Source organism: Condylura cristata, unplaced genomic scaffold, assembly GCF_000260355.1.
Source record: "Condylura cristata isolate star-nosed mole 26May11 unplaced genomic scaffold, ConCri1.0 scaffold00027, whole genome shotgun sequence".
Lineage (NCBI taxonomy): Eukaryota > Metazoa > Chordata > Mammalia > Eulipotyphla > Talpidae > Condylura > Condylura cristata.
In genome coordinates, this window is record NW_004567128.1 from 4878056 (window position 1) to 4900183 (window position 22128).

Genomic DNA, 22128 nt, shown 5'->3' on the forward strand with positions numbered 1-22128 from the left:
AAAGAAAGAAAGAAAGAAAGAAAGAAAGAAAGAAAGAAAGAAAGAAAGAAAGAAAGAAAGAAAGAAAGAAAGAAAGAAAGAAAGAAAGAAAGACCCAACAACTACTTATTCTTATTTTATCCAAGAACTAAAATGAAAACCATGTGACCCATGAACAAGGAATCTGGTGTTGTCAGAGACTCAACAAATTGGATTCTTTGTAAGTGATGCATCGTCCAGCTCAACTCCTGATATCAACTGCTTCCAAATCATCACTGCATGAAACATCTGTCTTCTGCAAGGTTAGTGCAACTCCACAGAAAAGTGCCTTGCCCAAAGGAAAAAAGGCGATGGTCAACATTGATTCCAAGACTATTTATGGGAAGGAATTTGGATAAAACCTAGTCTGATGCCTGAGAAATGTGTGCAGTCCCCTGTTAAGTGGACATCCCTTGGGACACAGGCCCTCTCCTGGTGCCGAGCAGGGGATGGTGGCAGAGGATGCCTCGACTTCTACTCCATTCCTTCAGTAATGTGACAAAGTCAACTTTAAATTTGGCCTCAAAGCTTATGCAAAAGCCAAACATAACCCAGACATACATGTCAAATCCCTCTTCCATGAGAAACAAAACATCAGAGTATTATAAACAAAACTTGTCGAGAACCCAGCCAATGCCTTACACATTTCAAGGAGTATTTGAAGCAATGAAGAATCCAAATGAAATTGGCTTAGACAGTCCTTGGATTTTACAATGGGGTCTGACCTGGGAAGGTGGTTTTAATACAACAACAAAACAAAGGATGACTGTGATTTGAATGACTTGATAAAAATGAGCCTGTGTAAATTTACCAGTTAACGTGTGTGTGATACAGGAAGTTAAGGTGATCAAGTCTGGAAATAGCAATTGTTTTATGATATCTGGATTGCTTGTGTGTGTGTGTGTGTGTGTGTGTGTGTGTGTGTGTGTGTGTGTGAGAGAGAGAGAGAGAGAGAGAGAGAGAGACCCCATAGCAATGCCTTTATCAAAAAAGTCCATATCCCAATCCAGAATGCCCTTGCTAGTAAGTAATGCAGATGGGACTGGCCTCTGGAACACAGTGGGTCAGTTGGCAGTGGATGAGAAATCAGGAGACATGGGTAACAGTCCTGTAGTGCCCAGCAGGTCTTCCTGTGGCCATGAGCAAGTAACCATGGTCATGTGTCAACTAATGACGGTGCTACGTAATGAGAATGCACCCTTAGACAACTTCATTGTTGTAAACTTCAGAGAGTGTATGCTATTCTCCATCCAGCCCTGCTCCATTTTGCCAACACAGAAATTCAGGGGAGCATCAAGGAAGAGGAATTGGCTCACTCATGACTTCTTACTGCCCCCCCCCCGGATGGCTGTACATCAGCAGTGTGTGCTCCCACACTGGGCAACAGGACAGGCACATGGTTATATGGCCTAACATGGCTGGCCTATGTGTTCATGCTTGTCAACAAGGGCTGTGGCCCAGTGACCCCAACGCTAACATTCTATGTACTCATCCTAGTTTTCTAAATTAGCAGTATTTGCTAATAATTAAATTTGCTATAATTAAAGTTCACAGTGCTGAGATTGAAAAGTGAGCCCATTCTAGAGTGATGGCCCTCTGCTTGTTTGTTTTTATCCTGAAATGTTCACTAAGCCCCAGAATCCATCATACCTTTAGGAATAGGTTGGCAATGCTTTGCTCCTTGGTCCAACGTGAAGTCCAAGTACATGGTTGGTGTGCGAGTGTAAACCTTAGACTGGAAAGAAAAAGGAAACCGTCAGTGTCTTCTCCAGAAGGAAATGGCTCTTCATTCCAGCTGGGTCCTTCACTGATACGCCATTTTACTCACAATTCCTCCCAGGCAAGTGCGAGGGAGCTGGGGGTGGGCTGCCAATATGGCCTGCTCTGAAGGGTCTTGTTAACTCTCCTAGCTATAGAATAGGGTTGACAAGTGAACTTTGGGATGACAGCTATCTCTCCAGAGCCAGCTCTCAAATACAGTTGTTTGTGTGTAATTCACTGGTCAATAGTTGCTCCCACTTTCTCATTTCCAGCCTTCCCCTTGATATGGTAGGTTATCTCACATCCAAATGTTCGCTTCTTCCCCTGATCTCAAGAAAGCTATGTCCATTTGGAAATTTTAAAAAGTGGCCTGTAAATATTTTTTATTATATATATATATTTACATCATTCTTCATTTTGTGCATTTTTTCAGCTCAGTTATAATCTCCATGGGCTTCCCACCACCAGTTCACCCGTGTGCCATCACCACAGTCTAGTGCATTCTCCCCACTGCAGTTCTGATCCCATTCCCCCTTCCACCCCCATAAAATATCTCTGGTGTACAGTTGGCCTGTAAATATTTTAATTTGCTCTAACTTCTATTAAAAAAGGGGTGATCCACCATTGCTGGCTTCAAAAACCACAACTCTGAATGTATGAGGAAAAGCAAGCTTCGGCAGGGCTTTCCACTGTAAACAGTGGCTTTCATGTCATCAACAGTAAGCAGAGTTGGTAATTCAGTATGAGGCCATTCTGAATCACAGGCATAGACCCAAATCCAAGGGATTCGCACTGTTGCTGTGAACCTTTTCATGTCTCTGTTTATCACATGCCCCAGTGGTTCTAGTCTACTCTTTTTTTTTTTTAACTTAACATACACACAAAAATGAAGAAGCACATAAAACCAAATTTGTCAGAGATATGAAATAACTGGAACGTTCATAGAGTGTGGGTAGGCATATAATTTGGTATAAACAATTTAGAAAACTGCTTGGCAGTATGTAATGCAGATACAGAGATGTCCACCCAGCATTCCGGCACAGGTGAGTGCTCACAGAACTGTTCATCTAGAGACAGGAACAGGAATCCTAATAAGAGCAACACTATTGGTAATAGCCCCAAACTGGAAATGCTCCAAATATCTTTAATGATGAATGGATAAATCACTTGTAATACACAGTGGAATACCACACAGCAAGGAGAATGAACCCAATTACACAGAACAACTCAGATGAGTCTCACCAGCATAATATTGAGCAAACGAGGAAGACACAGAAAATCATATACCATGGGATTCCACTATGAAGTTCAAAAGAAGGCAAAACTCATCCATGGTGTCAGAAGTCAAAAATGGTTGCCTCGAGAAGCTTAGTAACCGGAAATTTAGGAAAGGCTCTGGGGTCTGGTCATTTTCTTTATTAACTTGGTAACTGGTTTCATAGGTGGGTTCATGTGATGAAAATTCTGAGTTGTGCACTTGGCTTGTGTACTTTTCTGTGTATGCTCTACTTTAATAATTCATTAAAAACATCTAGATATGAATAGACTAAAAGAGAGAATTCAGAGCTCAGAATTATTTCCTACCCCTAGCAAGGCATCATTTAGTTGCAGGAAGACATCAACATTTCTGCCCTTTTCACCCAGGGTCAAACCACAGTGCCTATCACACTGGTGTTCAATATGTATTTATCAAATGATATTTCCTAATGGGAAATCCCCTGTGTGATAGCAAATTTATTTACAGTACACATATTCATCAACATTTTGACCTACATGCAGCCAAGTGCATCTCTTCAGGGCAGGTAATTTGGTGTGGTCAGAGTGCATTAATATTGGAGAAGAGAACTGTAAATCAAGCCGACTATCCAGACTGTTCCCTGTCCTATAACTTCTCGTGTATGGAAGCTCAACGTTCAATGGTCTGGTAGGTGATTTTTACAGTTTGGAAGGTCAAACTGCATCAACACAGCTTCAAAGCCAGGCAAAGCAAATTCTCCTGTGCACACATAACTGAAACCAGAAAGACCTATGACATCAAGTGCAACCTGAGGCCAAAGATTCGCAATTAATCTGAAGAGCTTGAAACATACATAAAACAAAGGCAGTGCCCACAGGACACAGAGCCTGGTTCTTCAGGACCATTATGGGCTTAAGGCACCATCTGGAAAGGATCTGGCTTTGCCCGGTGAAGACTTCTAAAATTACCTCTAAAAAGATCAAAGGTAAACACCACGTAATATTGGATGACTCCTCTTCCTGGATAGTGTTTTGATCCCTTCAAGTAAAAGGATCCATTTAGTTTACTTCTCTCTCCTAACCTTGATCTCAGCAGCAGATGCAGTACCTCTGCCTCCAGTGAAGATTCATCGCAAAGAGGTTCTAGGTCCAATTCTTACTAGATTTCCCCTAGCATATGCTCATAAAAGCAATCTTGAACTAAAAGTCAGGAGTCATTGATGTTGACTAGCAATGCACTTATCTTCTTCTGAGCTTAGTTTACTCATCTGAAAATGTCATGCTTGGGATCATAGATGCTTAAGTCTATTTCTAGTTCTGAAACTCTGAGTCAGAATACTAATGTTTCCTCCATGCTGTTATTTTTAAAATGCCCTTCTAATTTTTCTAGAATTGTAGAGAAGTGAGGATGGGGCTGGTGTGAGGGAGGACCACGAAGACCCCTGCTGTAGTCTTGCCTTCTACCTCAGTCACCAATCTTGCCCTCCTGATTAGCTCATTCACTTTCTCCCTGATTCACCTTCTCCATCTTTTTTTTTAAGACTAATGTATGCATACAAGAACTGGGGTACAGGCCATGGTGTGGGAGTGAGAGGATTCATCAGAGAGAGTGGGGAGAAGAACAGGCAGATTGACTAAAACACACTGCTGAGGGGAGCAGTGAAGAGACAGGAGAGGTCTGCTGCACCCTGTGGGTCACCTCCTGGCCGGAGATTGAATTCAGGCTGCAGTGGCTGCCGATAGCTTCATAGTGCTGCACTTTAACCCTTTGTGCCACCAGGGAGGGCCCTCAGCTTTGCAATCTAATCCATATTGTCAAAAAAAATAGTATCTATGACCCAGCAATCCCACTCCTAGGTATCTACCCAAAAGATACAAAAACACTGATTGAAAAAGATACTTGTACCCCTATGTTTATTGCTGCTTTATTTACAATTGGAAAAACATGGAAGCAGCCCAAATGCCCAAAAGTAGATGACTGGATTAGAAAGATGTGGTACATATATACAATGGAATATTACTCAGCAACCAAAAAAGAGAAACACATGTCTTTTGCAGCAACTTGGATGGAGCTGGAAAAGATCATGCTGAGTGAGATAAGCCAGAAAGAGAAAGAAAAATACCGGATGGTTTCACTCATAGCAGGAGTATAATGGACCAGGCGAGAAAATAACAAAAATAATGAACAACCATATACCAGAGACATTCTGTGGGGGTGGAGTGGGGAATGGGATCAAAAACGGGGGGTGGGGGGGAAGGGAGGGAAGTGCACTGGACTATGGTGATGGCACAGGGGTGATTTGGTGATGGGAAACCCGCGGGGATTACAATTGAGATGGAAAAAAAAATGTGCAAAATGATGTAAAAATAAACTTTTTAATAAAAAAAAACACAAAACACACACACACACACACACAAAAATAGTATCCTACCTCTCTAATACTGATACTACACAGATATGTGTGCACATGCACACCAAGAATTCCATATTTATGTACAAAACGTTAAACAAAAACCACTGAGAGACTCCATGAGACCACAAGTAAATCCTAGCATCTTACAGTGTGAAAGGGTTAGAGAGAAATTGTTAACTCACTAGAAAGGTGTTTTTCATAACATCTATAATTTAAAACAGAATTTGAATTCTAATATCCTTTTTCACACTGAAAATTGGAATCTTTAAAGTTCCAATATAACACACACCTTGAATAATCGACTACCCTAAATCTAAATATCTGTTATTCTATTTCAGTTAATCTATAATGAGATAAAACTCAATGGGAAGCTATTCTTATAACCATTTGTGTGTATGTGTGTATATCTGTTTGAAAAACAGGTATAGTTTACCTTTTTAACTTTGATCTTCATGGTAACTCTGTTGAGATAACAAATGTAAATAATGTTTATGTAATTCAAAGATGATAACACCAGTCTCCAATTTACTTTGAGCAAATCTGGATTTAATTTTTCTATTACACACACTGCTGATTTGCAACGAGAAAGAAATATTGCCATTAGGCACATTCTTCCCTGTGTCTGTTTTGTTTATTTCTACGTATACCGTTAAATGATTAATATACCCTCAAACAGATGAGAATTTAATTAAACAAATATTCCTTGGTTAAGCCTTAGCTATCAATGTATCTATATCCACAGGATTTAAAACTGATTTATGACAACCTAAAATAAAACATTCCCTTACAAATCTGTTTCAGCATAAACAGAACTAATATACTCAATTCCACTGGTGAAATTATTTTCTTTTTCCTTTTCTCTGACTTGGTTATGATTACCAGTGCTTGCACAGGTTCTAAAATCCAAAGTTGTTCCTCTTTTGTCTTTCATAATTCTTTGTTAAAAGTATACTTAAGGGGGCCCTCCCTGGTGGTGCAGCGGGTTAAAGCACAGCACTGAGAATCTAAAGCCGCTTCCTCATGAGTTCGATTCCCGCCTGCCCCGGAGGTGACCACATGGCGAGGCAGACCTCTCCTGGCCCGCCCGCTGCTCCCCTCAGCAGTGTACTTCGTCGATCTGTCTGCTCTGCTCCCCACTCTGTCCCTCTCATCCTCCACATCTCTGGCCTGTACCCCAGTTCTGTATGAATAAGTAAATAAATCTTTTTAAAAAAAAAGTATACTTAGGGAGTGTATCTTTACTGGGTTTAGCCTACATTTGAATGTCTACTGGCTCAAAATTTTATAGTTGTCTGTGTGGAAGGACATCCCTGTCGAGGAGAGTAACTACCATACTTGCAGTGCTCTGTTGGCACATCAGAGGCGAGGCCTTCTGGCCTAGCGTTGCGAGTTCATGTTGTTGGTGCCTCCACTGGGTCCTGGGTGTGCAGGGGTTGCTTTCTATAAGTTTGCTGGGCAGATTAAGAAAGAAGGCACACACAGACTTTTACAAAATGACAATCCATGGAGGATGAGGAGACACAAAGTTGGGCATCTTTCACAGTGCTAAGTGATTTTCAAACATACATATTTCTTTGGCTTAACTTCGTTGGGAGTTTGTCACTGGCTTATGTTCCAGAATTATGAAATGTGACTATTTGGACTAAGGAATAATTTCTCTTGATAACAATGAAATAATGTCAAAAGGATGTTTACATTCTAGACAAGGTTTCTAGAAGGTAAGTTAACAAACTTTCTAAGGGCGTAAGAAGGTAAATTTTAGTTAGTTTACAACAAAGATGCTACCAAATCCAGACATGCCCTGTCTCTATAAATATGTCAGAATTAAACCTTTCATGAGACTAAGATATACTTCAGTAATGACCACAAAACAAGACCAAACAAGGTCTACAAACCACTTCCTTCTAACTCCTAACTACCTTCATCTTGTAGCCATCAGACTCCCCACTTACCCTTGTCAAGCTGCCTCCTCCTGATTTTACTGATGAATGTGATCTCAATTAAGAGATGAAATCATTTCCACATGGAAGCCATGTGGCTTAGACACATCTTCCCAGGAGAAAGAGTGAGCTGGCTGCTACGTGAAAGTGTGGCAAAGCAAGCATCTTTCATGTGACCAATGCGCTTCTCAGGCGACTGCACCCCGTACCCCAGAACCTGCTGCATTGGCCACCACGCCAGCCTTCCTTAAAAGCAAAGGGCAGCAACTTGTGAGGTCAGAACTATAGTGAGTGCTTTAGCAGTTCTGTTTGGGCATTATTCCAAACACTCTTGATGATTTAGTGGCTTTTCAGAACCACATTTAAATTCTCAATCTTAACTATGCATTACATGGCCAAATTACTCTACACAACCGTACTCACAAATGCCAACTCTTGGTATCCTACAAGGGAAAGACAGAAAGGGCTCCCACCTACCCTGGATCCCCTCCCTTGGGTAGGGCCGTCCCCCTGATGGTGGATGTCATTTTGCGTCATCATTGTTAACTTTTGATGAATATCTTTGACCCCCTTTTCATGTTTTTCCTTCTCAGTGAAATTATGGCTCTAAAAGTTTAGACATTTAAAGGCTTTTGCTGTAACGGTAGGTTTATGGCCCACTGCGATATGGCCCAGAGCAAACAACGCTGCCTGAGGAGTCTACTCTCCTAGTCTAGGCTACTTTGCCTCACAGGCTAGCTTTTCAACTCATTATCTGCTTTGAATATCATCCCTCCACATCTAGTCCCCTCGTGTTAGAGAGTGAACTCACTGCAACCAGCCCCTACCGCTACACATTCAGATTTTTCCCAGTATACTTTTGTCACAAACACAGAAGAGAAGCAGTTTATTGCTGAGAGGGGAAGGAGATTAGGGGAAGGACAAGGAAAGGAAAAAATACCTGCAAGTCTTTGAAAATTTTGACAAAAATAAGGAAAAAACTAACATAAAAATAATGTTTCCAGGCACCACCTTCATAGTACAAAGAGCAGTATTTGGACAGTCACTGTCTGTGATCTTTGTTTTGGAACAAGAAGTCATTTTGACCGGTCGTCACACTGGCCGATTCTCACCCACAATGTCTTGGTCAAATGACTAGGCAGCTACCAGCCTGGCCCATCTGAATGTTAAACAGTTTATATTTTTAGATCTTATAAGAAATAGAATCTGACAGCTTCTTACTCTTTAATTAAGTGAGGTTTCTACTAGTTTAACAAATACGATCAAATATTATTACTCTCTAAAAACAACAGCTAACTGTGCAAAGCCGAGTATGTAGCAGGCACTATTCTAGGTGCTCTGTGTGTATTTCTGAGTTCACTTGTATTCTCATTTTTATAAAATACCTGCTCATTAACCTATTTGAGTTTTCACTCATTTACTAATGAGCTCTTTCCGTAACGAACGACTGGTTGAGAGCCCATAGTGTGGCAGACACTGCATCTATCTACTGGTGAGTAACCTCCTTGGCCTCTGTGAATCTTACTTCCAAGTGAGGAAAGTAACTGAACAAATTAAATGTAAAAGTGTAAAGTATTATACATGCTCTAAGAGAAGTAAATAGGGTGCAGAGAAAGAGAATAAAATGGGAGCGGTATGGCAAGGTTTCTTCAGAGAGGTCACACTGAAGTAGAGACTCAAAAGAGAAAAGCTGGGGGCGGTCACAGGCTTCTGGACAGAGAAATGAGCAGCGCATGTGCAAAGGCCGGAGGGCAAGGAGAGCTGGAAGGACTCAGACACTAAATGGCGAGCGAGCTGCAGACACAGAAGGTGGCTGGAGAGAAGGAGTGAGTTTAGAGTTAGAAAGGACTCAGGTATAGGCCCAGGTAAGGTAGTTGGGATTTCTCTGAAGTACACAGGGAACGCACTGATGCAAATTTTATCTTAAAGAGATATCTTGAGCTCCCAGGTGGAGAGCTGGAAGGGGTGAGAACAGAAGAGATCCCCGAAGGACCTGCCGCAGTGCGCGAGGCACCCCCATCCATTCCCGTTTTTCCTTTCCATGCTTTAAACTTAGAGTCTTTTCCCATCAAAAGCTCACAAAAATGGCTGCCTATGTTTTTATCGATTAGAATGTTTAATGTTTAACTCCATGCCAAATCTATTTTTCTAGGAGGTGTGAGATATGAGTCGGACTTTTCTTTTTGTGACGGGCTCCCCGATGGCACCAGCTGCATCCTCTTCTCTTTTCCCCAAATGGCGATCATCTTTATCAGTATTATGTTTGCACATGCACAGTAGCTCCTTGCATAAGGTTTCGTTCAACATCACTGAATGATGTCACGAGAGGCCCTGCCTTTGGTAAACGTCATTTCGCTGAAAGTCAGTTTCTGGGAACCTATTGAGGAAGTTAGGGGAGAACTTGCTGTGCTTGCCTCTACTCTAGGTTGGCTCCTTGATGCCAATTGCAAGGAAGAGCATCAAAGGGGAAAACTTCACTATCTAGTCACGGGGCCTCAACTAATAGAGGAAGATCTAGTCCACTGGAGTTCTCGTCACCATCTAGCCCATCTCCCATGGGGCTGCTCAACCTGCTTTCCTTCCACCACCTTCCCTCCCTCATGGTCTGCTAGGCTTTGCATTGAGGAGAACACCCATCGACACACACCCATTCTCTCCACCACTTGCACCTCCATGCGCATGCTAGAAACTCACTGCCAGATCCCATGAACCAATGGGAGAGCCACGTCTTCTTTCTCTGGGAGGCCTTAAAGCTTCAAGGAAACAAAAAGGAGATTTGCCACATTATTTAAAGGAAACATTCAGCTCTCATTGTTTCGAACAGCCTGATGCTCTTCAACAAAAGGCTAAGTCCTCTGTCCCCAATCCAAAGTACTCTGATTTCTGAATTCTTGATTAAAGAATTCCGATAAGGAGTGAGAGATTAGTTTCCATTCTCAGTGCCAAAGGTATCGTGGGAAGGATTAAAACCGTGTAATCAAACATTTTGACATATACATGAAGTGCTACAAAAAGAGAAGACAAGGAACTTCTAGGCAAAATGCCAATGACTGTCTATAGGGTGAGAATTAGAGAGGGCAGACAGCATTGCTAACTTCTATCAGCCAAAGAGGATTGTGGGAAATCTCAAGCACCAAGCTGTCCAGCCAACCAGGAATTTTGGAGGTAGCCAAATTATCCTGCAGTCTAGTCTCCGTGTTCCCTTTTCGAGGCAGCTCTTTCATCAGTATGAACACGCTGGTGCCTCTCTTTCTCACCTTTCCTTTAGGGAGGCAAAGCGAGGAAAGAAGAGCTAGAAGGGAAGGGAATAAAGATGCTGACTGGCAGGACTCAGTCCTGAAATTTAACCAGTGACATGCTAATTGTGAAACTGGACTTTGATTTCTTTACCTCTTGAGTCAGCAATCTGGGCTGACATTGGGTTACAGATGTTCTAATTTTCCTTGCAAAATGAAAACCAGAGAATGAGCAAGTACCCATCACTTCTACGAACACTCATCCAGCCATGATCCTCCAGAGGCTGGAGGGGTCATCTGTGGTTTCACAAAGGGGTCATTTGTGGTTTCCAGTACAAGGAAACCACAAATGACCCCCAGATATGGCAGAAGGGGGCTTTCTGATTCCGTATCTCTCATCCTTGTGCGCTGCGCTCCACATCTGAGCCAGCACCCCCCTCGCCGATGCTAAGATAGTCCTCACGGAGCTTTACAGTATTTTTAACTCTATTAGTTATATTTGGTATTTACTAAAATGTTTTTAAGAGTTCTTGCAGGAAAGTGCATCTAGATGGGAAACTATTTGGCAACGATAAGTGCTCTGGGGACAGATACCTTTGTGTAGATAAGAATCTTCAATTTGATCATTAAGGAAGAATTTATTATGGCACAGGCTTCTCCTCCATGATTGTCCATGGGCTATTCTGACAGGCCAAGGAGGCTTCTTGTACAGATACCTTCTTGTTGTGGAAAGAGATAGAAGAGATAGTTCATTCTGAAGCTTGTTTCCATGAAAAGAAGCTAAGACACACCCAGACTAAAGAGAGCTACACTCAGCAAGCTCCTGTACATGGGTGGCTGGTGTGGTGAGGCAGGGGCGCCGGGCAAGTAAAACAGGGCAAAATGCACGAGACCTGAGTTGGGATCTAGTTTTCCTCCACTATGAGCTGTGGGACTCAGGAAGGGCCTTTTGCCTAACTGGGCTGCAGCGCTCTCACCCACGAGGTAGACACATTGGAGAGCTGGTCTCTCACTGCCTGATAGTCGGATTCAAATGGAAGTGCCAGAAGCAAAAGGAAGAGCAGGTCAAGCTGACTGAAAGGCATCTCACACGATGAGGAATTCTAGTCTTGTGCAGCCCTCAGAACTCATTCAGGTCCTAGCTCATCGCAGGAGTGGAAGAGATGGACAGAAGGAAAGCCTCCTGCCCAACTATTACATGTGTGGCCAGAGGTAGCTCAATACCACGAACGGCAGCGGCGCTCAGATCTTGCACACCGCAACCATCAAGGCTGCTGCTGACACAGACCCCCTACGCTGTCTCCATGCTGTCCATCCTCCTAGGCAAGGCCTAGTGCCGCCCTCAGACTCAGGCCTGCTTTCTTGAAACGCCAGTGCTCCCTCTGCTACTCTGCCTTCCCCAAGCCCGCCATGTCCACCTGTCGGTGCACTGACCGCAGCCTCGTCGAGTTAGCTGATGAGTGTCTGTCCCTTCCATCATGCCCTTCCAGCCCTTGACATGTGCTGTTTTCCCTCACAACTTCCCAGGGTCCGCACACAGCTGGACCTCAGTACATAGTTGCTGAGCCTGACTGAACTATGACAGTGTAGATGCCTTTCTGGGAAATCCCCCCAATTGCCCATGGCCAGTGTGGGAGCTTCCAGAATGAGAGGCTTGACAGCTTCCTCCCCCCACATCACCAAGCCAAGAGGAGCAACCACAATGGACAGTGGGGACTCCCTGCAGCTTTAAGGCCACATGCCCTGCCTGTAGATAAGGCCTCATCAATGACTGAGAGTCCTTTGGAGTTGCAATACTTTAATTCGCCTCCATTAGGGAGTACCACATGTCTGCATCCAGAGGAGCAGACCCTTAACAAAGCTTTCATTAATCACAATCACATCTCACACCGAACGCACTCGTTGCATTTTACTGTTTGTGCCAATTCTCCAAGCTCCAGGATTTGCACTGCGGCCACATCCAGGCCTCTGTTTGCAGCGACAAAACTAGTCCTTGAAATCGCTGCCCCTCCTCCCCATAAGCACCTCTGAAGCTCTCTGCTATTTTCCACAGGGGCTAGAAGGCTAAACGATGTCTTCCTGGGGAAGACTTATATCCCAAGAGTACAAGTGAGCACCTCCAAAGTGACTGATGCATCAAGTCCATGCACCTAGACTGGAGGCGACGCCTTGCTCTGGGCGCAGCTTTTCCCGTGCACAGTCTCTGCTCCTCGCACGTCTGTATTCCTGACTGCTAGGGCCACCTATATGGGAATGGCACGGGGTGGAACCGCTGGTCTCAACTTTTAAGCATCTACACGGTCTTCACTTACTGGCAGAACAGGACCTGCCACACCGCGGGAATGTGCTTTTCAGAGGATGAGGTCAGTGGGGACATCTCGAAGGAATAAGAGCATCTGGCACCCTTTATGAGCACCAAGAATGGTATTTCTGGGGTGAGTGGGCTGCCCTGGGCAAGAGCAACCTTTTGTACAGCTGATTTGACCAGATCCTGACCACTGTTTACTTGAACATTCCTAACTGCAAGTGAAATGCCAACTATGGCTGCCTACCACAGCACAAGTCTTTGAAGTTGCTGGGTGCATTTCCTGGGGTCCTGTTACTTACCAAACAACACGAACAGACCGAGAGTGCCTATTCTCAACACTGCGTCGGAACCCAGTTCCGCACTTGTCTGTGGGGTGATGCCAATCATCTGTTTGGGCCGTGTGGCCGGGCCCGGGCAGGTCCGTCAACAGGAACTGCTTTGTTCAGCTCCGGAGGGGACAAGACTGCCCAGCTGCCCACCATGGAACCGCAAACCACACTGGATACACGGGAGACAGGCAGGAACACCCAAGGCAGCCTTGGACAAAACCCAACAGCAACAGACTTGGCCTCGGGGCCTCCCACCCCAGCAGTGCGTGTCCTTTCCTTTGGTCCCGTCACATCCCATCATCTGTCTGTGCAGCGCACCCCCCCGCCCAAGAGGATCCCCACAGAGTCCTGCACTGCTGCCATCTTTCTGGTCGGCCATTGGAAGGCACGACCCTGAGCTGCTTCTCTCCTTCCTTCCATCCACACAAGCAAAATCATCCCTCCCTCCTTCCGACACCTCAGGAGTTGTACACATGGCTGTCCCAGTGGCTCCCACATGCCACGAGGCTGCTGATGTCTGCAGCTCCGTTCGCAGCTAGACTGTGACTTTATTTGAGGTCCGCAGTTGCTTTTTATTCACATGGCATGTCCAGGGCGCTGGCTGCCCGCCGCGCCCACAGCAGGCGCTCAGTGATGGAATGAATAGGGCTCCCGACACAAGAAGGCACGTGAACTGAGCGGTAACTGACAGCCAAAACTCTCCTGAGCTGTGAAGACAGGAAGGAGGAGGGGTGCATAGATCTCGGGGGGCAGAGGAGGCTTCCCCGAAGAGGGAGGACATGGGTGGGACTTCAGTCAGACAGGAAGAAGAGGCAGAGGGTGGAACCCCCAACTCCACAGTACAGCACAGGTGCTGCGCAACAGCCTTTCCCCCCAAATGTGCTGATCCTTTTGTCCTGGCCCAGGGAGGCCAGGAGCCTCTGCGCCTCCTGTGGATACGTCCTCCTGCCAAGCGCCCACTCAAACCCATGACCTAACGTTCAAAAGCAATGCAGCCAAAACTCATTTGGGTGACGTGAGCTGCTGAGGTAGGACTTATTTTGAGCATTTCTCAAAGCATCTAAGTAAACATGTGCCACAGAAAGAGAAAACACATCAGTGGAAATAAAAACCAGAGGAAAATTATTATCTGCAAGAATCGTTAAACCATATCCTTAAAAAGTTGATTCGTAAAGCAATCAAATCATATTAGCTTTCCAGAAATAGCCTCATAGAGATAAAAGCCATTCATCGTTAAAAGGTCCACTTAACGTTCAATGTAACATTGATCATTACAGTATTTGTTAGTTCTCTTCTTTTATATCTGTACCTGCGATGCTGACAATGAAAATCGAGATTCCTAAAAATATTAACAAATGTACTCAGTTGTTATATCTCTTAATATACACACATTTGTTTTAAAATTTGTAGTGGAAGGCTCCCAGTGAAACTAAGAAGAGAAGCTTACGTTTTTGGTGCAGCTCTGTCTTGGCAATACAGGCCACTAAAACTGCATGGAAAAACGTTTAAAGCCTTTAAAACCAATATTTTCTCCTTGTGGCTATGTTGCTGATATGTTTACAGATTTTAGGTTCTTCATTTGTTTGTGTTTAACTGTAAGATTTGATGTTTCCTCCTGTTTCTGCTTTAGCTTCACCATTTAAATATGCAAACATATACATCTTTCAAAATTCTAGATAAGATATCCTGAGAGAAGTCTCAGACTCATCCTTATCCCCCACAAGGGGAATGTTCTTTAAATACCCATCACAGAAGCCTCTGTTCCATGCATACGACAGAGGACCAGAAGGCTCTGGAAGGGCAGGCTCCTCTCCCAGCATGAGTGCCTCGCTCCCCACTTTCTCTGGGCACAGCTGGAACCCTTGGCTCATGCTCTCTTCGTTAGCAACCGCTGCCACTCCAGCCTGTGCCACCAGAGAAACTCTGTCATCCTCCCTCAAGCAAGAGCCACCAACTTTGGGGGACAAAATTTAAAAGTGCATGTCTGGGTTACCTGTTTTGCAATGTGATGGCTTGTTAAGCGCTACTTTGAGACGTGATTCTTCGGAGGGGAGGCCTCCGGTGGAAAGGGGCTGCTCCCCCATTTCCCAAAGTGAAAAGGAGCAAGCCCAGGGGCGGGGGAGAGGAGGAGCTAAAGATTTGGGGTCAATGCAAAGTCAGGATCCATTTCAAACGTGCTGGGTAACATGGAAGAACTCAAAGTTCCTGGTAGAGAGAAATGGGTAGAAGGCAGAAATATTCCCCGCTCGCCTTCCAGTACTGTGGTTGTCCAAACTGCTGCCCTTTGGACAAGCTGTCAAAGTATTTCCCTGGAGTCATGCCAACTACGGACAGACAGACAGATGGATCTCTCTATACACACCGAATGTAGGCAGAAGGAGTTGTAGACTGGTGCTGAGTGTACACTGGTGCCGAAGTTGGCCAATGGCACCTTGCCCTTGGAGGCCACAGAAGCTGGCTGCTGTGGGGGCCGCTGTCTCTCTCGCTTGGTGGAGAGGAAAAGCTGGTGTGGGCACCAGTACCCTAGCACAGCCCGGCACTCTGGCGGCTCTCTGGGCAGGTGGTGACCATGGTGGGCTGGTCATAAATCACAAGGCGAGCCACAGCCACCTCGGTGGCCTCGTGGCCAGGCGGCTTTATTTTCCAGTTGTATTGTTTTTTACTGAGGTGATGCTGTATGATTTAGGGGTACCGGGCAGCACCCTTACATCACCACGCCACCCCACAGAGCATCTGGCTGGGAGAGAAATGGTCACTGGGACTGGCCTTCCCCCCTCCCAAGGCACACCAAAGCTGCACCAGGGTGCCCAAGGAATGCCTGGCAGCGACACGCTGAGAGCTGGGAAGCATGCCCTACTCGAGGTAAAAGTGTGTCCTGCGAACCCACAGGAAAGCTGTTGAGCAGACCAGCCTGTGGACCCCCATGGGGAGCCCAGAGCCTGTGAACTTCTGCTCTCATCGCAGCTCTCTTGCTCGGGCCCGAGTCGCCCGCAAGGAAGCACGTGGGCTCGCGAAAAACGGTCTCGTCTTCACAGTTAAAAACAAAAGGATCTGGTCCTCATTTCCCTGCTTCCTACACCCACAAATCGCTTACTTTAGGCTAGAATGGAGCTAACTGTGTCATTCTGATGACTTTTCGTGCAGCTTACATCAACCTTAGCAGAGGCGGCCTTCAGCCCTCTACCTGCCACTGCTGCTCTCTCCTGGCCTCTCGGAGTCAAGAGGTGACCACCGTTACGGCTGCCTCTTCTGTACTCAGGCACAGGGTCGGGGACTGTTTTCAGTGCTGAGGGGACAGCCGTGAAGAAAAGCCAAGTGAATTATGTGAGAGGTTTGGCAAACTCCTCTGGCAATTGACATTTTGTAATGTTGGTTATCCAATCCATGAATATACAGTCTCTCCATCAGAAGGAAGACTCTTTTTGTTAGCTCTGTGGCCCGTGAAGAAAAAGGAGTGAAAGCCCTTACAGAGGACTCGCTCCACCCAGGTACTGTTCTACATATTCTTTACACATATTATGCAACTTAATTCCCCTACTGGCCCTCTGAGGGTGTCACAATGATCTCCATTCTACAGATGAGAAAACTGAGGCCCAGCAAGCCTAAGTTACTTTGCTAAAGTCAGTCAAAGGTGGAGCGGGCCTTGAAGCCAGGCCTTCTTGGCTCCAGAATGCCTTTTTCTGACCCTGGTGGGGCTAAGGCCTCCCGAGGGTCTGTTTCTGACATAATGGAATTTCAAACAGCAGGAGGCAAGTGGAGTCATATGTTGGAAAAGGAGTCATGTTCCAGAGAGAACTGGCAATAAAAGTTGCTGTTTGGCTGCCTGATAAGGATGGAATGGGGCTTGGAGAATTTCATACTCTCATGAAATAAACATGTGATTTTGACCTTCCAGAAGTGACAAACTATTCCAAGTATCCCATTTTTATCTTTTCTCCCTTTCAGCCTTCACTTTAGACCTCACTGTCCTGGCAGAATCTTGCTCAGAACTGCCTGTGGCTTTTCCAGGGCTGGACAAGCGTTCAGACACACGTACCCTGACACGCAGGAACACGGCTGGCTTTGGGACGAGCAAAAGGACAGTGTTGGTGGCAAAGCTGACAGTCTTGCACAAAAAAACCCCTCACTTTGTGGGGGCGGGGGGTGTAGGACTGGAAAGCCAGAAAGGTTAAGGGATATTTGGCAAAGCCATGGAGCCAGATGCTCTCGTCTCTTCTACAGGTGCTGGTCAAATGTGCTCACAACGGGCAAATTCCTGTTCCTGGCACCCCGTGCCCATCACACATTCTGGACAGGGACCCCGGGCCCCAGCATCTGCATCTCTGGGTGCTGGTTAGAGATGCTGATTCTCAGGCCATACACAGACTTAATGAGACAGCATCTGCACTTGCTACTACCCCCATAACAAGGTTTGCCCCACTTTATCAAGCGTCCCCCCATTGAAGCTGGAGAAACACTGGAATGCTCACTGACTCCACTTTCTAGATACTTCAGTTGCAGGGAGGGCAGCTGTTGCCTTGATACTGGTCTCAACACATCCATGTCCTGAGAGGTCCAGTCTCAACTGTCTCTGATAACTTAACATTACCTTCCTGCTGCACAATGATCTTCAGTTTGTTTTAATGGCACATCTAGATGTTCTAAGATCCCATCAGCCCTTGGTGATCAGACAGTCAGGCTTCCAATGAGCAAAGCTATGTTTCTTATGAGACTCAGAGATAAATGGCCAATAGCCACTCTCATCTTTGCAGCGACTCCCGCTGGTGTTTTTCCTTTCGAGGCAGGTGAATGATGGCCTGCCCTAATCGCAGGCAGGCCCTTCAGCACAGACAACAGACATAATGCTCAGCGTGGCTCCTGTGCCGCTCAATACAGACTAGGCAAGATAACAGCAGGAACGGCTACCACTTAGGTGATGTTGCCACGATTCTGGCCTGGCGCTGTGTCAAAGGCTTAATGTATAGAAAAGTCTCTGAGTCCTCACAGCAACCCTATGTTACAGGTGCGGACGCTGAAGCACAGAGACGCTAGGTGGCTCATCCAAAGTCATGCAGCTAGCTCACGGTGGGAATTCGAACACAGCCAGCACACCACCCTGCCTCCCCAAATCCACATGAGTGCTGCCCAGGGTCCCAAGGGTTCCCCCACTCAGATGCACTCACAATAGGGCTGATCATTTCATTAGGAGACTACAATCCACTCCAGGACTTTGTGCGACAAGAAGGAAGAAGCGGGGCAGACAGCCACCACATGACCTTATGGGTTAGACCATGACCTGTGGTCTCTATTCTTGGTTGGAAATGCGAGAGCACCTGGCCTGTGACCTGGAAGTGCTTTAAAATGTTGTCTCCCTGTAATCGGAATCAACGCCAACATTCAAACTGCCCCGCGTCTTCTGTAAATGAGCAGCAGTTGTAAACCCAGGATTCGTGGTATTGCTGGCTTTGCCGACTGATCAAATCAGTGGGCTGGTTTCTCGTTTTAGCTGCAGACAGCTCAAGTCTCTTTGGAAATGAACTGCTAAGGACAATTTAAGGCAGTGCAACTTCTTAAATGAGCTGGCTTTCCTGTAGTTTTCCTAACTACGGGTTTTCCTGCAGCATAGAATTTCAGGGTTCGCTTAGGTTCACTAATTCTGACCCCTATGAAGCAAGCATGTCCCATGGGGCAGGAGCTCTGAGACGCCCAGGGAGAGCTGATGACCCGGCGGGGCCATTGCGACATCACTGCACGTGTCAGTTTCCACAAAAGCACAGTAGCAGGGCTTACCGTGATTCCCAGTGCTTCTCCAGAAATGACGGCGATCGTCACACCATCCTTGCTGGGTTTAGGGATTTCTTTACTTTTCAGTTCCTGGTATTGAGGTGCCACCATCTTCTCCGAGCTCCTCAAGTTCACCCACAGCTGCAGGCCATGGACCGGCTCCTCTGAGCACGGCATCTCAGCGTGCACGATGCCGCGACCTGCAGTCATCCACTGCAAGAACAGACCAACAGGAAGGCAGGTGTAGCCCAGTCTTTCACAGGTGCAAGAGGGGGGATTACCACAGGGGGCAGGGGGTAAGTGAGGCTCCTCGCCGGGCTGCTTTCAGCGTCCTTGGGCCTCATGAGGACTAACAAGACAAAAATGGTTCCTGAAACCCTTTTCTGTTTTCCCAAGGCTTCCCAGTTTGCTCCTTTGTAGTCAAAGCACCAGACCTGAAATTTACACCAATGAAAGAACTCTCTTTGAGACAGAGTTCTTGGTAGGGTTCTAAGCTGGGGAGTAGCAGGTGGCTAGCAGACTGGGAGTGCTCTTGGGAGATAAGCATTAAGTGAAAAAAGCAGGATAGGGCAGTGGGAGGTTGGAGCCAATCTCCCTTGCCCAGAGCCCCAGAGTCGGCTGAGCCTTCAGGACTGTCCAGGATCAAGGCAAGGTAGCCAGGTGGGCACACACCAGGGGACTGTGACTACCTGAAACCACAGGCCGTCAAAGGGCAGGCCCATGGCAGCATTTTCCACATGGACATAATGGAGAGAATTATACAAAACACGGTTGATAATATGCGCTTGGTGTGGTAAAGAATGCTCGGTTTCCACGACAGCACGTGAAGTGGCCTGGTCAAGGTAAGGTGGCTGGGAACTAAACAAGGTATAGAATGGACCAGGGGGAAGGGGGAGAGAAAAGGCCCCATACAAAGGGAAGAGCACATGAAAAGAAAGACTGAGATGTGCATGAGCAAGATTAGTCCAAGGATCTGAAACAAGACCAGTAGATACTTTTGAGCTTTCTTTCGCTAAATCTAAGTTGACTTCCCAATATCTTCCACTTGGTAAGGCAGACTCAATCTACTCTAGGGAGTCTGCAGCTACCAGCAAAACAAGCCTGCCACTTGTTCTGGTAAATAAAGTTTTATTGGCACCAGACACACCACTCGCTGGCGTACTATCTGCTTCTCTGCTATGCACGCAGGGTTGAGTAGCTGCTGCCGAGCCTGAAGTATTACTATTTGGTCCTTACACCTCACCTTCGCCGGCCCCTGCTCTAGTGCAGTGCAAAGGAGGTGGAATACCCACCCAGGCGTTTCTGCCAAGGAGAGAGAGACCAGTCCTCCTATTTGGAAGCGTATTCCTGTTCTGTTAACAGTGCATCTCTCCATATTTGCAATCGACCTTTCATACCTCCATTACCCTTTAGGAGGTATAACTGAATGTGGCGGTCCCTTTCTTAAAATGGCCCACCCACTGGATTTGGAAGGGGAAAACAGTTCTCTCTCCAACCTCACCATGCACGAGCTCTGAGGCCACGGACGTCTTTTTTAAATGTGCTTATATTTTAAAAAAATCCCGTTGCTGCTGTCATTTTTAAAATGAGGCTGAAAGCACTCAGAAAAATCATGCACGTGGGAAATCCTGCATAAACTAAGAGACACGCGGCCAGCATTATCTTCATGGAATGGGAAATCCTACCAGCAGAAGTGCTGACCAGGGAGATCAGCAAAATGGGCGTTACTGAGCAGGAGACATGGCTGCGTGCTCAGAGTTGCCGCCTGCTGCCCGGTCAGGACACTACCAGTTATCACAGCCACCTCGCACTTCATGTCCTGCCTCATGACAGCTTCCTGGTGACTTGTGGCCATGACTCTTTGCTCTGGTTTTTCTGTCTTTAAATTTCATGTTCATCAAAACACTGTCATTCAAATATTTTGCAGGTAAGCTTCCACCAAAACATCCCACACAGAGGTCAGACTTACAAAATCGGCCAAGATGAGCTAAGCATTTCCCTCAGATTTACATCCTGACGTGTGAGACAAGACTAGCACGGTGGTGGGCTTGGGGTCACTGGCAAAAGCAGCAATGCCCAACCCTGCCAATGAGTTGGCGGATGACTAGTAGATGATCTTAAATGCAGTAGAAAGGTCTAGAGAGATGAGGATTGGAGATTTGGTGTGCTGAACTTGACAGCTAGGACATCACAATGACCATAACCTGAAGAGCTTCACTGGGTGGGGGGCGGGGGTTGCTGAGAGGCCAGCCCTGTTTTCAGTGAGTGAACAATGAAATGGAAGATAAAGAAGCTGATTCAGTCATTCTTGACTGGTCCTGAGAAATACAAGGAAAAGATCAGGTGGGAGCTAACCGGCAACTGAGGGGTCAAGGAACATGAGAGAGGAATAGAAGCATCAGGCTGGGACATGAGTAGCCCCCCTCAATTCCTCATGCTTAGCTGTACCTGCAGGTCCCCTGGATTCAACTGACCGACGTGTCCACAGAAGTCTTCATGGGCCATGCTGCCCCCTTCCAGAAGGTAAGACACCTTTGAAAAGACAAACACAAAACAAAGTAGGTGTTGGGCAGCTGTGAAAACTGGTTCACAGAAAATTTAAGGGAATGGTAGTAGCCAAGAGGACAGTGGAGCGAGCTGAGGAAATGGGTCTCTGCAATGTCTTCGAGAGAATATCAAACAGGGACCCCTTTCTCCCAGCAGACAGAGCCATGAGTGAGCCAAAGTAGAGGCTCCCCCACCACTCAGCCCCGCAGGCCATGGTCTTGCCATGATGGTCCAGGGCACAGGGTCAAAGAGCAGCTCCCACTGAAATGTTGGGACTCTGCGGTCAGGGCTGCATCCACCGGGTCATGTGGGTGACTGACCCAGATCTCCACAACTTCCCCTACAAGCTGATTGGGGAAATCCAAAGGAAATGAGTTCTTGTAACCAAGCACACAAATCCACCAAGCACTCAATGAATATGTCAAATGAATTCACATAGATCTAAGTCAACCTCTCCAGAGGCACAGCCTTCCTGAATCTAAACATGCAAAGAAGTTCTGTGTTGTCTCAGAGAGTAGCTCTAAGCCAGGTGTGCTTAAGTTTAAATGAACTAAAATGAAACAGAATGATAAATTC

General features: G+C 46.1%; 1 protein-coding gene across 4 annotated transcripts in view; it reads right to left on the reverse strand.

Annotated features, from left to right (window-relative positions):
- The window catches only part of PIR (pirin (iron-binding nuclear protein)), a 60680-nt gene that overhangs the window by 18344 nt on the left and 20208 nt on the right, over window positions 1–22128 (reverse strand). For all 4 annotated transcript variants that reach the window (XM_004689873.2, XM_012730220.1, XM_012730221.1 and 1 more), the window contains 3 exons: window positions 21454–21537; window positions 19012–19218; window positions 1669–1753 (listed from right to left, as the gene is read on the reverse strand). In XM_004689873.2, coding sequence (XP_004689930.1) covers window positions 1669–1753; window positions 19012–19218; window positions 21454–21537 — 376 coding nt within the window. The remainder of the gene's footprint in view (window positions 1–1668; window positions 1754–19011; window positions 19219–21453; window positions 21538–22128) is intronic.